This window comes from Alternaria viburni (assembly GCF_023758015.1).
Source record: "Alternaria viburni strain BMP 2772 chromosome Unknown scaffold_28, whole genome shotgun sequence".
NCBI lineage: Eukaryota > Fungi > Ascomycota > Dothideomycetes > Pleosporales > Pleosporaceae > Alternaria > Alternaria viburni.
The window spans coordinates 33877-49062 of record NW_026055797.1 but is presented as its reverse complement, the minus strand read 5'-3'; the positions used below and the strand labels follow the sequence as shown (position 1 = coordinate 49062).

General features: G+C 50.8%; 8 protein-coding genes across 8 annotated transcripts; 2 read left to right on the top strand and 6 right to left on the bottom strand.

The window, feature by feature from the left end:
- Window positions 1-242: 242 nt before the first annotated feature.
- J4E79_009990 (uncharacterized protein) lies at window positions 243-1385 on the bottom strand (the record flags this gene model as incomplete). The annotated part of the gene is given in 4 exon segments (XM_049358830.1): window positions 243-262; window positions 448-864; window positions 881-979; window positions 1061-1385. The coding sequence occupies 4 exon segments, from the start codon at window positions 1383-1385 to the stop codon at window positions 243-245; spliced, it is 861 nt and encodes a 286-aa protein (XP_049206563.1).
- A 971-nt stretch (window positions 1386-2356) lies between these two features.
- J4E79_009989 (uncharacterized protein) lies at window positions 2357-3723 on the bottom strand (the record flags this gene model as incomplete). Its single annotated transcript, XM_049358829.1, has 3 exons — window positions 2357-2373; window positions 2987-3379; window positions 3429-3723. 3 exons carry the CDS (start codon window positions 3721-3723, stop codon window positions 2357-2359), a joined length of 705 nt encoding a protein of 234 aa, XP_049206562.1.
- A 268-nt stretch (window positions 3724-3991) lies between these two features.
- J4E79_009988 (uncharacterized protein) lies at window positions 3992-4859 on the bottom strand (the record flags this gene model as incomplete). The annotated part of the gene is made up of 2 exons (XM_049358828.1): window positions 3992-4056; window positions 4514-4859. 2 exons carry the CDS (start codon window positions 4857-4859, stop codon window positions 3992-3994), a joined length of 411 nt encoding a protein of 136 aa, XP_049206561.1.
- An 814-nt stretch (window positions 4860-5673) lies between these two features.
- Window positions 5674-7522, top strand: J4E79_009987 (uncharacterized protein; the record flags this gene model as incomplete). Its single annotated transcript, XM_049358827.1, has 4 exons — window positions 5674-5692; window positions 5754-6257; window positions 6378-6616; window positions 6896-7522. 4 exons carry the CDS (start codon window positions 5674-5676, stop codon window positions 7520-7522), a joined length of 1389 nt encoding a protein of 462 aa, XP_049206560.1.
- An 889-nt stretch (window positions 7523-8411) lies between these two features.
- On the top strand, window positions 8412-10033 carry J4E79_009986 (uncharacterized protein; the record flags this gene model as incomplete). The annotated part of the gene is made up of 4 exons (XM_049358826.1): window positions 8412-8761; window positions 8822-9129; window positions 9182-9293; window positions 9343-10033. 4 exons carry the CDS (start codon window positions 8412-8414, stop codon window positions 10031-10033), a joined length of 1461 nt encoding a protein of 486 aa, XP_049206559.1.
- Window positions 10034-11010: 977 nt separating this feature from the next.
- On the bottom strand, window positions 11011-11739 carry J4E79_009985 (uncharacterized protein; the record flags this gene model as incomplete). Its single annotated transcript, XM_049358825.1, has 3 exons — window positions 11011-11046; window positions 11072-11457; window positions 11511-11739. 3 exons carry the CDS (start codon window positions 11737-11739, stop codon window positions 11011-11013), a joined length of 651 nt encoding a protein of 216 aa, XP_049206558.1.
- A 518-nt stretch (window positions 11740-12257) lies between these two features.
- J4E79_009984 (uncharacterized protein) lies at window positions 12258-13266 on the bottom strand (the record flags this gene model as incomplete). The annotated part of the gene is made up of 2 exons (XM_049358824.1): window positions 12258-12985; window positions 13038-13266. The coding sequence occupies 2 exons, from the start codon at window positions 13264-13266 to the stop codon at window positions 12258-12260; spliced, it is 957 nt and encodes a 318-aa protein (XP_049206557.1).
- Window positions 13267-13523: 257 nt separating this feature from the next.
- On the bottom strand, window positions 13524-14000 carry J4E79_009983 (uncharacterized protein; the record flags this gene model as incomplete). The annotated part of the gene is made up of 3 exons (XM_049358823.1): window positions 13524-13595; window positions 13647-13700; window positions 13752-14000. 3 exons carry the CDS (start codon window positions 13998-14000, stop codon window positions 13524-13526), a joined length of 375 nt encoding a protein of 124 aa, XP_049206556.1.
- Window positions 14001-15186: the final 1186 nt, after the last annotated feature.

The window sequence follows — 15186 nt, the reverse complement described above, 5'->3', positions numbered from 1 at the left end:
AGCTGGTATGCCTAGATGAAAGGGCAAGGCTTCTATGATCATTCAGTGTCCTCTATGGCATTCTGACGTCTCTTTTCATCCTGATCTCTCTTGCGCCTCGCAGCTCGACAAATGTCCATCGAGCCAAACCCAGTCAATAGCGTATCCAGAATCCCATAGACCGCCAGTCCCCGCCATTTATCCATGCCGTCCCCAACGGATAAACCACCAGCCTGGGCTCAAGCTCGTCGGATCTTATGAATCTAGCGCACAGCCTCTTCTCCTCGTAGCAACAGGGGCAAGCCTCGGAATACGGAACCAGCGCTGGTTTAGGTTCCTCTGGTTCGGGCGGGTGAGGTGCGTTGAGTAGACGATATACACATGTGTCCGCATCGTTCACTTCTTTCATCATTTTTCGATATTGTGTCCTGTGCTTCGACTTCCTCAGGAAGTCGTGGTTGAACTTACGGGTCATTTCTTTGACGAATGCGATTGGAAATTCGTCCATTTCGTTGAACTCGAAGCCTTCTGCGGTGGGTACCCGGAAAAGTACGTCGATTTCAGGCAGGAAAAGACTTTCGGATGTAGCTGAAGGTCTGTCCCGAATGCCTCCGCAAGTTAGCTCTGTATCAGCGAACTCTTCGGTATAGTCTTCGTCGCTGCTGCGCCCATCTTCGCTGTCGGTGAGGCTTAGATCGAGCATGACCGATTCCTCTTGGATTTCTGTCCAGGGTGTCACTCTGATTTCATCGGGGGTGGCATCGGTATCGCTGTTGGTGTCCCCGGCGGTGTTGGCATCTCCTTCTGTTACATCACCGACGATGATTTCCGCCTCCCCCTCCTCATCTGAAATCTGTGTCTGGACCTGGTCTTCTTCCTCTGTCTCTGACTCCGGGCTTACGGCTCTTGTCCTCTTCCCTGCTCGCGCAAGATTGCCTCCTCTTCTCTTCAGTTTCACAATCAATGATGGAGTTGCTCTCGCTGTTGGGGTCTGCGCTGGCTGTGACTGTGGAAGTCGCGCGGATCGCGAATCTGTCTAGCCGTTAGCCGTCATATCGCGACTGATCGCACTCGCACTCACCTTTGCCTCCGCGTTTTGCACGCCTGCGAGGAGTCCGGCCTTTGTTGCGGACAACATCGTCGCTGTCATCAGCGACGTCGCCGCCATCCTTGTCTTCCACCGGTGCTACCCCACCGCCTGCTTGAGTCGCTGCAATTTCTTCAAACAACTGTGTCGCAATGGTATTGAGGCTTTCTCTGGAAACGCCAGTCTTGAGTCCGCAGGTGATCACGTCGATGAGTTCTTCGCCGCTCATGCCTACGAGAAGACCACTTCTTGCAGCTGCGAGGGCAGGGTTGCCCGATAGGGCCAAGAGCGCGTCGTGGTAGTTTTGGACTGTTGACATGGCGATTTGGTGGATTGAATGGGGTTGGCGGGAGTTTGTGGAGGTAAAGAGTGTGGGAGATGGGGAAGAAGCTGGCGAGAGAATACAAGGTGGAGGTGAGTCTGAACGCGGCGCTAGTCTAGTCGGTGAGTGACACGGCGACGAGCGCACCTTTACCTGCGCATCGATTCTGATATGAGGCTTTCAGGATAAACACGTTATCTACGGTGACGGAAAGGTATGAGACGCTTCTGCATTGTTCACTTATTCTCCTCAACTGCTCGATGTACGAAGGAACGTGTTGATCAAGGATTGTATTTCCACAGCCATCGACTAAAATTTATCTCAGAAGACTACGTCGACTTTTCCATCTTCGAACTACAATGAAGAAGTCTTTGTATACGTCTAGCCGACATCTGGAAACCGTCATCCTCTCCGTGTATGACCTGCTTTAATCGATTTCTTCGTAGCCGTGTGACAAACTCACCCGTCAAGAGTGCTCAAGAACGCACCCAATAGTCCAACGAGTTTATCATTGCCCTTTGGCGATATTCATGAGGTAAGGGCAAAAAGACAAGCTTGATCACTTTCTCTATTCGCTGTAGCCGAGCGCACAAGCGCTTGGTCCTAATGCACCGATCGCAGGCCTCGTTGAAGTGTCCTGTTCGTACACCGGGCTGCTTCGCTCTCATAATAAGGTTCTTGGAGATGCGATACTTCTCTCTTTGTAGAGTATCTTCTTGCGTATAAGTTATATAAAATGCAGGAGGTATAGTTAGCTTATTATCTCTAAGTTATCTCTAAGTTATTATAGTACTATAAGATAGTAATACTAAACTATAGGCTTTAAATTTTATATATATAGTAATAAGTTAAAAAGAGAAGTATATAAAGCGTACTATAGTATCTTTATTACTTTTATAATATATATATAATTATACTACTTATATCTTTTTCTTTTATAATAGTAATTATTTTTATAATTATTTACTTTAATATTTACGCTTGCCTAGTCTACTTTATAACTTTATATCTTACTAGTAAGCTTATTATAAGAATACTTAGTATTTATTAGTAACTTTGCCTATTACCTTTAGCTTAAAGAATATAAAATATAAAGTTATACTTACTCTTTCTAAGTACTTAGATAAGTATATATAATACTTATTTATTAAATATACTACTTACTACTTATATAAAGATAACTTTAGTAGCTAAAGCCTTTTTTCTAGCTAAGAGATTAGCTATATAAGGCCTGCTTTTTTACCTTTAATAATACGCCTACGTACTTACTTTAGTAAAGACTACTTTTATAGGCTAGATTAGCTTCTATAGTAATAATAAATAATATATAAGAACTAATATTATTTTTATACTTTATAGTCTGTAAGTTCTAATATAGTATAGAGTTTAAGCTGCTTAGGCTGTCTACTTAAGATAGTAAGAACTAGTATATAAAAGGTAATATTACTTAGCATAGAAACTAGAATTAAGTAATAAATTATATTTTAGAATAAATTTAACATATTTAATTGTATAGGGCCGAAGCGCTCTTATAATAACAGTATCGTTAACACAAAGTTTGGTGATAGCTCCCTTTTCTCGTAGTCTGAGAAACTTACCCCACTCTAATATATGAAGATCGGTGGAAAGGTAATCTTCAGCAAACTTTGAGCTGAATAGGGTGGCCGGGTCGAGGCCCTTATACTCATTGTAGTGAAATGCAAAGCCAACGTAGTAGACTTGCCAGACTGCGATCTTGATGGGCGGAACGATCTTGTTGTCTATCATCTGCTCCTTCTCACAGTCTCGAAGGCTTATCATTTTGGCGGAGGCACCAGCTTGCGTGGCGACTACGGTAGGAGCATTGACCCTGGAACGTTTGCTGATGACAGAGCCGGGAGATAGTGGAGGTTCTCGCTTGCTTGATACCGACGTGGCTGGTGTTGCTGGTCGGTCTGATGCTGGTCGACCTGATGCTGGTTGATCGCTCATCACCATGATGTCGTTCTCAGCTAGGGTATTGTCAGTAAACTACTTCGCGACCTGCTTCAGGCTACTCACATTGCTGCTGAGCACCGTTTCCTTGATCTTGCTCAATCTTGACGCTAGCTGTCGCGCGAGCGACACTGCTACCGTCACCGTTGACTGAATCCGGGTCCCGTGCGATGACGTCCAGAATGACCGAAACGATGTCTTCCAAGCCACCGCGCGCAAACTCTCTTGCCACGGCCTTCTTGAGTAGTTCCGAAAGGTCTTCGTCATTGATGCCTTGGAGCAGATGTTGGCGGGGTGTGGCAAGCTGCTCGTTTCCGGAAAGCGCGAGCAAGGCCTTGAGGTAGGAATCGACGGTCAACATGGCGAGTAATTCTGAGGGGAAGGCGATGTAGGGTGGAAGGTGAAGGAAAGAGTGGTGTTGCGGCGGACTGCGCGCCGCGACGCAGCGGAGCTAGCGGTGGTGACGCGCGGATTGGGAAAGTGCAAACGGACGAGGTAACGCGCACGCATTGCCCAGGTGGTAGAAAGCGAACACTATTAAATGAGGCAGAGAGAATCAAAACACGGTGTAAGACCGATGTTCATCAGCGAACTCATCGTAAGCGCCGTATCCGTCCCTCCTCTACTAGCTATCGCAGCCTGGGGATAGGCCCCTTGAGGTCGGGCTTCTCGTATTTGAAATCAATCTTGAGGTCTGGTTGCCAGAATCCCATGTCAACGGCCGGATAGCAGCTTCATACACGCCAGCGAGGCCTTTCTGGGAAGAGACGGCGGGCCTGAGCAGCATATCTAATGCTACTCCTCTCCAAGTAGGCGGCCTGACCAGGACCACGAGGGTGAAATTCGTGCATTGAACCTCGCGTAGCACCTCTAGTGCGCGCCCTCTCCAAGTAGCTGAGCTGACCGGGACTATGAGGGCGGAATTTGGGCATAAAACCTCTGGATACTGGTTGACTTCCCCCTGCACACGTTGGCCGTTCCTCTAAAGTATCGGGGCGTTTTTGCGCTTCTCGGCTCCGTTTGGCGTTCGAATTGGCTGACACTGATGCTGTCGTTGACGAGCCCAGGGTTTGAGCAAGCTCGCTGTCATCTACTTTAAGGCCTACATCAGTAAAGATTACGGTAGCCTGAGGATAATCACATTGTCTTACGTTTGAATCTCATCATGGTGACCCCGTTGTCGTCGTCTGACTCTTCTTCCATCTTGATCACGACCTCACCATCTTCATCGGCTGCTTCATGCTTCACCGCGACTTCGTTCTTGCCCTGTATATCATGCGCGAGCTCCGAGCGCGAATCCCTTGATATGACACCTAGCATGACTAACGCAATTTCCTCTAATCCTTCTCTTTCGAACTCGGACTTCACACCTTGGATAACAACACGCGAAAGCTGATTGTTGCTGAGTTTCTTGAGCATGTCCTTGCGCGTATCGTTGTCTTCATGGTTGTGGAACCGCGCGAGTATGGCTTTGAGATCGCTATCGTAGTACGACATGGTGGGTGGAGATAGAGGGAAGAGATCAGTTGTGCTGTTGTTGTTGTTTGCGACACAGCGCTACGCCAACGTGCTTCCTGGGATGTCTCGAGGTTAGACAAGAGATAAGTGATGACCCCGCGAAGGCGTCAGTGGAAGAGAGTTGGCGTGATCAGATCTCAGAACCGCCCAGGCTGCGAGTATGGTGAACAGAGAAGTTGTTAGCGTTCGTCTCCGTTTCGCGACATGTTTGTCCGAATGCTGTGTAACCGCCATGCAACTGCACCGGGACTAAGCGGACACGTGAGCACGTGACACATCATCCGCGGCATTGTATTACGTGCTAGAAGGCGGTGTCGAACCGCCGAGATCGGTTTGGAAAACGACCCCGAAAGCAAATGCGACAGCCTTCTTGAGCGTGGCGTGAACAATCTAGTGTGGTGTAGTAGCACTTGAGGTCGTGGTGGCTGCTGCTCCTAGATCGTCTGTATTTGGGCAGGAACTTGGCCAAGCATCTGGCTGCTGACAGTGCCCAAGCCCCGCCCGCATCGAGCGCTTACATACGACTAACAAGATGTCGAAGAGTTTGCATCGACCGTCCAGACACCTACTAAGTCAAAATCGAGTCGATTCGAGATCATATCGCGCGAGATACAGATCCGCTGAACGTGGATGACGTCATGCAGGACGCTAGGACCAGTGACAGCATAGCGGCCCGTCAATGTTGGGAGTGCTTCAAACGCCGCCTGGTGTGCGATCGCACTCTGCCGCAATGTAGGAAATGTACCAAGACGGGTAAGGAATGCCCAGGGTATAACGATCAGAAACCGCTGCAATGGGTGGAACCGGGACACGTGACGCTTCGTCCGAAGAAGAAGAAGAAGAAGAAGGAAAGCCGGGCACCAACACCCGCAGTCAGAACGGCAAACTCCGAGAGAATCGCACCCGTCATTTCAAATGGACCCTCTGCTGGCCCTGGGATATCTAGAGCCGCAAGTCTACAAGAGATCCTCGGACAAGGAGGGTGCTCGTGGCTGGTCTCCGAAGAGCTCCAGCTTACCCCGGAAGAGGTCGAACTATCCAAGAGCCAATCTGCCATCAAATTGGTGCAAGAAGACAAGCCGGCATGGTGGCGCTATTCTGGAGTCGAGAAGCCGGTCGACCCCGTTGAGCTACTAGCTGCAGAGGCCGGGGCGGGCTGTGGGGTGGGCGAACGCATCATGTGCATTGGCAACAAAGACCAGATCAAGGAAGTAGTAGAAAGAGGCCAGCACTGGGAAGCCGCACTACTTCTGCAGTCGAATCAGAGGCCTCTTGCAAAGATACAGAGACTGCTGCAGATCATGGAGATGAACAGACTTCCATCTTACGATTTCTTGTCGGATGAGACACACGATGTGGTACAAGCTATCAATTACTGTATGTGCGCAAAGCTAAGCTGAATATCTGTACTAATTCCGATAGTCAACACTAGGATCTATCCGGATATCCAAGAGACGGACTGCCTAGCACCCAATCCAGCAGTGGTTCATTTCCCAGTATGGGCGTTGCATATACTGGCTCCGGCAATGCACTATACGGCTGTCTGCCTGAGTCTTAACTACTACTTGACCTCGTTACCGCTGGGCAAAGACCGTGCTGTCATTGCGGAAAATCGCCTCAAGATATACCATTATCGAGGCCTTGCTATCCGCGCTCTGAATGAGAATGTGGCGAGGAGGAACACCCGCAGCAGTGATCAAACAATCGCCAGCATTCTTATGTTCCTGGCAATGGAGGTACACTCTTACAAATTTGACACGTGCGGGTCCAAAAGGCTGATTGTTCTCTTAGGTACATAGCTCTACAGATGTCGATTGGAGATCGCATGCAGATGGTATGAAGCGACTGATAGTCATGCGTGGCGGGTTTGGATCACTACGACGCACAGTACCTCACATGACATCAGCGCTAGTGATCTTCGTGCTGTTGGTATAACACAACGATTGCGACGAATGTGGCTGACACCGTGCAGCATCGTAACCTTTTCGAACAGTCTTGGTCCAGCGTCGCATCAGATTAGTATCACTGAGCCACTCGAACAGCATATCGAGGAAGTGAAGAAGGTGTATAGCCTTATCCTCCCTTACACACTGTGTCCGTCGACACTCTTCATTGAGATAATCCGCATCAACCGCCTGCGTCAACAGCTCAGCCTCACACCCGTTGTGGATCCGCATCAGTACGCTGAAGATTCACGAAGCATTCTTTCCCGCATCGAATCCTTCTCCCCAAGAGAATGGGCGCAGTCCAGAGATCAAGAAGATGACTGGCAGCTGATCGCATCGATTTGGCAGTCTGCAAGCGCACTCTACTGCATAATGTCCTTGCAAGCTGTTGACATTATTCCCAGCAACACAGAGATGGATCGCATGCGAATGCGACATCGCGATCGTCTACTCAAAGATCTGAAGCCTGCCACGCCCTTGAAGCAGCTCAAGAAGATATCCACATTTCCACTTTGTGTGCTTGGCGTAGAAGCAGGCTATCACGTTCAGCAAAGCACTCAGATCTGGATCGAACGGCACTTGGAGGGTCATGCCCGCCTTCTTGGCAGCAACAGCCCTTTGAAGGCGCGGGAAGTGCTCCGACGATACTGGCGGCGGCAGAAACCCGGTTGGAATGAGTGCTTTGATGAGCCGTAAGTATTTCATGCCGGACGTTTCCAGAGAGATGGCTAATGAGATCGATTTGCAGGTTTACAACTCTTGTACCAGCGGGTGTATGCTGATCCACATGGCGAATCGATGCGGCCCTGAAGTTTATGCATCGGCAGACTGAAGCATGGTTTCGTTGACTGCTTAGGCCAGCCCTGAATCTAGTTTGAATGAATCATCGACTATTGCAAACTTCAGTGCTTCCCAGAACCGGAATCGCCACATTCGATGGGTCACCGAGATGCCGAAGTGCATGGGCACTTGTCGCGGTTTGGCAGTAAAGTAGCGAGCTGAGCTGACTGCATTCAAGGGAATGAAGCGCGACCTAGTGCTGGCCAATGCCAATCCTAGGATGCCATCGCCGCCATTGCTTCTCCTCATTCGTGGCTGTTCGTCTTGGCCCTTCTGACTTCCTAACAGGGTTAGCGCTGATAGCAGGCGGTGTTTGAGGCTACCCCAAAACAGCGAGACTTTCAACAGCGAGCATTAACTAGGAAGAAAGCTTGGCCATATCGCAGTCCGTTTCGGTATAAGTGCGCAGCATATGCCTCATAATGTATGCGCGAATCAAATTAGCCACGACTGCGCTCTACTTCGGTTCTGGCTGGCTATTTTCGCCTAGCAGTTCTTGCTAACGATAGTGTTCACGAATTCGATGTCATTGTGGCTCCGTTGATCACGTCCGGCTTTGACGAGCGCTTGATTCTGATGCGGCCCCCACAACTAGCACTGCGCGAAGGACGCCTCGTCCTCTCCTGTTGCGTCTGCAAGGCTGACCAGGTGGGAAAGCAAGATTTAGTAAAAGTATATATAGTGTACCAGACTCTAGGGAAGCATCTCTATACCATCGACAGGCCGTCACAACCACTGTACCGAAATGTCTTCAAGGACGACCCTTTGCCTCGCGTTAATCGCATGCCTCAACATCGCTGCGACGGCGTCACAATCATCTTTTGAATATACCGAATGCTCCGAGGATTCCGAGAAAATCGCGATCAACTGGACAGATGCGTCCACCGTTCTGGGCAGACCCGACACCTATCTCGGAAAGCTGGCTGTACCTCTTGACTATACGCTGCCCCATTCGAACAACAACACCCTCACCCTCAACATCCTGAAAGTCAAAGCGACCAGAGAGCCCAGGCTAGGGAGTGTGTTGACAAACTGGGGAGGCCCCGGATTGCCCGCAACAGATTGGCTTCTGCAGCAGGCTCGTTATGTTCTTGCGTAAGTTGCTCCTTGCTGTGTAGATGCTGCGTCCAAGGACTAACAGCTCTTCTCGTGCAGCATGACAGGCGGCCAATACGATATCATTGGTCCTGACCCAAGAGGAACTGGTACGACAATGCCCGTAGACTGTTACAACGACGAGATGGAACGGATGGTTGCAGCCTTGCGAACACCCACGAGGACCAACTCTTCTGATGTCGCGTTGGGTGCTATTTGGTCCTACACCAAGCAGTACGCGGCGCGCTGTTTCCAGAACGAGGCAGTGAATGGGTCACTGATGAGCACGGCGTTCGTTGCCAGAGACTTCATGAAGGTTGTTGATGCTCTGACTGTGGAGGGCGAGGATGGTCTTCTCCGGTATTGGGGTGAGTTGAAGATGATGTCTGACATACGGAAGGAGGGGCTAATAGACTCTAGGGATATCATATGGCACGTATCTCGGCCAGGTACTAGCTGCCATGTTTCCCGATAAGGTCGAGCGAATGATGCTGGACGGGGTTTTACACCCGCTCGAGTACCAACAAGGATGGTTGGTGTCTTCCCAGAAATGACTACGATACAAGCTGACCAACGACCAGGGAGACTGGCCCAGCTACTTCCGCGCCTATTGCTCTGAGACAGTTCACAGAACAGTGTATCCACGCTGGGCCCTCCTGTTCCCTCTTTCGCCCCAACCTCTCGTCCTCCGCACTGTACGAACAGATCCAAAGCCTCACCAAAAAAGCCAAGCGCGAGCCAATTGTCATGGGCCCGAACGTCACAACCGATATCGTGACCTACGAGAAGATCGCCGAGGCCAGTGATACGGCTCTGCGCATGGGTCTGACATCCGGACCTTACTTGGCTGGCTATCTCAACAGCATCATGATACGCGATACCCCCGAATACAACCACACCCAGTATTTGATCGACCGCTCCTTCATCATACAGGATGCAGCGATCAATGCAGATAACACGCAGCTCGTCCGTTGCTCCGACGCCATGTTTCGTGCCGACGAGCTTGCCGATGTCGAGCAACGCGTCCAGCACATAACGGAATTGGGTGATTGGAACAGCGATTACGTTATCGGCGCGTATATCATGTGCTCGCTGTGGAAGGTTCAGGCAAAAGAACGGTACGAGGGCGACTTCAAGGCGACGACGAGGAACCCCGTGTTGCTAATCGGTTCGCCGTATGACGTCCGCACTCCGATTTCTGGGGCTTATGCGGCGAATAAGACGCTCGAAGGAAGTGTTGTGCTTCAACACAATGGTCTCGGGGTAAGTTGAAGAGCATTTCTTGGCTTCATGGACGGGCTTGGCTTCATGGACGGGTGTAACGTATTCGGGAGAGAACATCGCTAACGACATTGGTAGCACACGGTTATGTACAGCCCCGGGACCTGTGCCATTACCGCAACCGCTGCATATTTCGTGAACGGAAGTATGCCGGAAGAAGGGACGGTGTGCGAGCAAGACTTTGGTATCTTCTCTGGAAAAAGCTTGAACGATACTCTCGATCTTCTTGGTGGACCTTAGTCTTTCACAATTCGGATTGTGAGACTTCGTGGGGGCAGTGTCGAGATGATAGAGAAGGTGAAGGTTGATTCGTTGATGAGAATTGGATGGTGTGTTCGGAAGCCCATGGCGGGTGATTGCTTCGGCCTGAACGCTGGATGGACGTTTCGTAGCTGCTCGTAAATCTTCCCGATGTGGCTCATTTCTACCGCGCTGCTCTTTTCTCTCGCTCCTCGATAGGCATCGTGAGACGCTCGATGTGCCGCATGTGACTACTCATTGGGAGGTAGAGAAGCTCGAGATACCCCATGTTCCCCGTGCATACTTCTCCCCAAATCTGAAGAGGACTCCGTTAAGTCTGACATATGCGCCGAGCGAGATTGAAGTCTGGCCTGCGCGAAACTTATCGTGCAATGGAAATATACACAGCTTGGGCCCCATGGTGTCCAGAATGACTCTGACACATAGACGCATCCGGCCATTGCAATGGTCACAAGCCCTGTCCTTGTCTCCTTCGGCTGAAGTGTACTTTGATGCGCCTGTGCCGCTGTACAGCCAGTGGCAGACGCACATTCCCCTCTGCATGAAGCGTTCTGCATCCCTCACTATTGACCGATACATTGTCGATATTTTAGGATGCGACATGTAGACTCGATTGAATATTGCGTGGATAACCCTACCGTCACCAATTGATAGGTCATCAAGAGGTAGCCAGGCGCCACCTCCAAAGCTGTTTGGAGCCCATACGCCTATCCTGAGTCTGGGATTTGGATCGGTTGCTGAGGCTGCGGGAAACGTAACGAAGTTCACGTCCGTCGCAGGATTTTGGTCCGCGTACAGCACCATTTCTGGCGCTACTGTATTGCTTTCTTCTTCATCTTTAACAGAATCTTCTAGATCGATGACTGTCGGAAGTATCGCGGGGCGATAGTCGTATGGATGTATGACGTTATCCGCTTCCCACATGTCACTCTCGTAATCGTCCTCGTTCTTGTCATCGTTCTCGTCATCACGTAAGTCGATGGTGTCCAACGATGAGCCACCAATCGGTTCATTTTTGAATGCCTTACTAGCAGGTTCCTGTCGCTCGCTATTTGTGTCCTGAATAGCGCGCTTTCGCTTGGCCACCGAAGGGGTTGCTGCTTTTACTTGTGTCGCGTCTATCCGAGGTGCGATGGGGACAAACCCCAGAGATTCTGTGGTGATACATATCAGCCGGCGCCTCGTATGTCCATAATTGCATGTTTACCAGTCTTTGGAACTGTCATTGGCTCGATATTCGGATTCTCTTTGAGAATGTTGAGCATCGCGCAGACCAATCGCTCTCGTACCTTTCTGTTGGTACATCCGGTTATCCCTTCGACGGCAACGATTTCCAGCTCTTCCCAGTTCAGGCCATCAATGAGCCTCATGCGCGCATCGGCGAAATCTTCATCACCGGACAGTTTAAGTAGCGCCTTCAGATACGAGCTCGTCATCGTGTAGATGCGCACACGTTAGTGTTGCTGTGGTGCGAGGTGAGTAGCCGGCACCGGATGTTTGTTGATGACGCCGGGCGGCATTCCCCGGCGGAGCTAAGGACTAGCGCATCGTCTGAAGCTTGGACCAGCGAACACCAAAGGTTTGCGAATCTGCATCGTGCCCAGCATCCTTCACACACGATTTTATCTCGCGGCCACTTCACAACAATGTTAAGGGCGAAATCACGCATCAACAAAGGGCTTAGATGATCGTCAGTAAGGCCAATAGCTGTGAGAACGCACACCATCAAACAGCAGATGATATTATTATTGTTGATTACACGGGTAATCTACCGCTCCGCCGTCTCACTCCTTTTCCGCAGCAGAAAAGCCCCGAACACCCTACTTGACCGCCCGATCAAAACAAACGAATAAGAGTCTATGTCGCGTCAGGATTTTCATGCCTTCCGTTTCGAGACTAATGTAGACTCAAGCATACCTGCTCATTTTCTGTCTCGCCGCCTGCCTCTTCGCCATTATCCTCCCATGACCCAAACAGCAATGGAATTCAGCGTCTTGCCTTCACGGAGCACTTCAGGTAGCGGGAAGACGCAGAGCTTTGTACCGGAACCATCAGCTACGACTCGTACACATAGGCGCTTTGTGCGAATGCAGGTGTCGCAAGCCCTATGCTCGTTTCCATGAGCCTTCTCGAAAGCAGAGTGAGCACACCCCCTCTGCCAGATGGCGATGTTGACGCATTTACCCTCGGTTTTATAGCGTGCTGCGTTCCTAGCCATCGCTCCATATGCCGCACGCTTGGGTCGGTTGAAAGCAAAGTCCGTCAGGAATCTTGCATGGATACTGCCACCCAATCCAAGGTCGCCAAGGGGCCGCCATTCCTCCTTCCCAAAAATGTCGATAACCCATGCACCTATCCTCATCTTTGGTACAGTGAAGGTTGTGGGGCGTATGTCGATGACATTGATGTCGGCGCTGGCGTCTGCGGGGGTCTCATCTTGTAGGTCGTGGCCATGTTTCGCGGTCGTACCCTCCCAGTCTTCATCGTCATCTTCTTCTTCTCCTTTGATACCGTCATTGGCCGCGCTCAGCGCGGCCACTTTGTGAAGTCGGACGTCGAAGTGATCTGCGTTTTCCGCAGCCTTCCTTTTGGGTTGGATTCTCTGCGATGATGTGCCAGATCTTGCGGGATCGTGCGCGTCGCGAGTGGGTGTATGTTGAGGTCGTATAGGATGCTGAAGGCCTGTGTAACCATTGATCAGTAAGCGATTCTCACTCAGTCTTCAGCTTCTTACTGTTTTTTGTGGCAGTCAACTCGGACGTCGCGCTCTGTTCTGCGTCGATGTGATGAAGCATTCTGTTGCTCAATTGCTCAAGTGTTTTGCGGGTGGTGCAGCGCTTCAAGCCGTCCTGGAGTAGAGTACGGAGTTCATCGTCGCTGAGACTTTGCACGAGCTTCAAGCGCGCGTCGGCGAACGCATGACCGGAGAAAGCGAGCAGAGGCTCGAGGTAGGATTTCGCCATATTCTGGATATTGAGCGCTTCGAATTCAGAATCGGATATGGTCCAGTGCGAGCGAGGCAAATTTCGATTTGTTTACATCCAGGCAGGTACGATGCGCTAGCGCCAGAAACGGGAATACGTCAGAGCAAACGGGAGCACCACCACGAGCACACATAACGTTAGAGATTGTCCATTCGTTAAGGGCTGATGGTGTGCATTTCGCAAATTGCGACACACGATTCAGCCATGCGAGACTAATTCTGTCATCCCCGCCGCCATCACCACCCCAAATTCGGCTGCGCGACGAAGTCATACACAAATACCTGCTCGAGCAACGGGTCCGTCTCATTCTGCGGCGATGTCAGCTTCAACACTTCTGCGACGACGGAAATGTCACATACTTTCAATTTATCATGCGTGGGATCTTTGTCAAACACCTGTCTCGCGGCTTCGTCCTACTCATCGTCAGCACTTGCGTCTCGCTTGCGTCACCATCCACTCCATACCTTGAAGACTACAACGAACCCCAAATCCCATACACTCTCCCTCTTCACGTTTGTCAGGTTCAATGGCGTATTCAGCGGTCTTCCTCCTTTTGGTCCTTCGATCAGCAGCTCCGGATGCTCAGCGTAAAGCGCGAGAAAGGCGGATGCGCGATCGCCTTTTTGCTCCGCGGTGACGTTGGGTAGGAACCGGAATGTCGCTATGCGCGTGACCGGGGATGTATCGGTGGAGTTGGGTGTTGAAGTGGACATTGTGAAGGAAGAAGCAAGGCTGAAGAGCGCGCCGAAGGCCGTAGGGAGGCGAAAGTGGAGTTGCATTGTGCTGAGGTAAAAGCGGCGGGGTATGCGCTTTAAGCAATGTAAGACGGAACAATGCTGTGCGACTTCTGCCAGGGCGTAAAACCATAAATGATGAATGCCGTTGTGCATGCAGTCGGTCGCGATGCTGACCGCGTATTGGTGCGCTAAACTTTAATCTGACCTGCATGCGGAGGTGGGGATACGCGGGCGGAGAGCCGAAGTCACCACATCACATTCGCATCGACGCACGTTGGCTGTCTTTGTGAATCTTGAACCTTTATTATACTATCACTTCTGAGAATACATGCAAGAATACCAATAAGATGTCTTCGTGCCGATCGCAGGAAAGAAGAAAAAGATGATTAAAGCAAAGATATGCAGCTGAGCGGCAATAGCAGAACAGAAGAACGCTTGAACACGGCGCCAGATACAGAAAAGAGATGAAAGTACTGTAGGGCAAGCCATTTTGACTTGCGCTCAGTGCGACGGCGATGAGAGTCCTGTGAGGTTCCAGTCGACTCAAAACCGCCCGACGATGAGGGTTAGTAAGAGGGTGGCAGATGAGCCAAGCCACTCTTGTGGCATTGATCCCATCGCAGCTGGATGATGGAAACACTTCTGTGCCCCAAACCTCTCCAGCTAGTATCCACCAAGTATCTTGGTGGTGGATGGCCGATGAGTCGTCAAGACCTTTGGACTTGCGCTCATCCCGACCGGCGGTCCAAGCCTCTATGGGTCTTGAACTCATCTCGGTCGTCAGCTGTCAAGTCTCTATGGACGGATTCAGCTGAGCCAATACAGTAGGTATGGTCCCGATGGGCGCGCCTCTCTGGGCGCGGCGACGAGGTGGTAGAGGTGAGCTCTTTGAGCTTGCACCTGGTCGACTGGGTGGTGAAGTCGCTCTGGACTTTGCACCAGCTCAACCGGCGGCCGTCAGCTGTCAAGTCTCTCTGGACGGATTCAACTGAGCCTAATTAGTAGGTATGACCCCGATGGACGCGCCTCTCTGGGCGCAGCGATGGGGTAGTGGAGGTGAGCTCTTTGAGCTTGCACCTGGCTGACTGGGTGGTGAAGTCTCTCTGGGATCTTGACCACCTTGGATGACGGCCGTCGATGTTCTTTGACATGATCGGCCGGA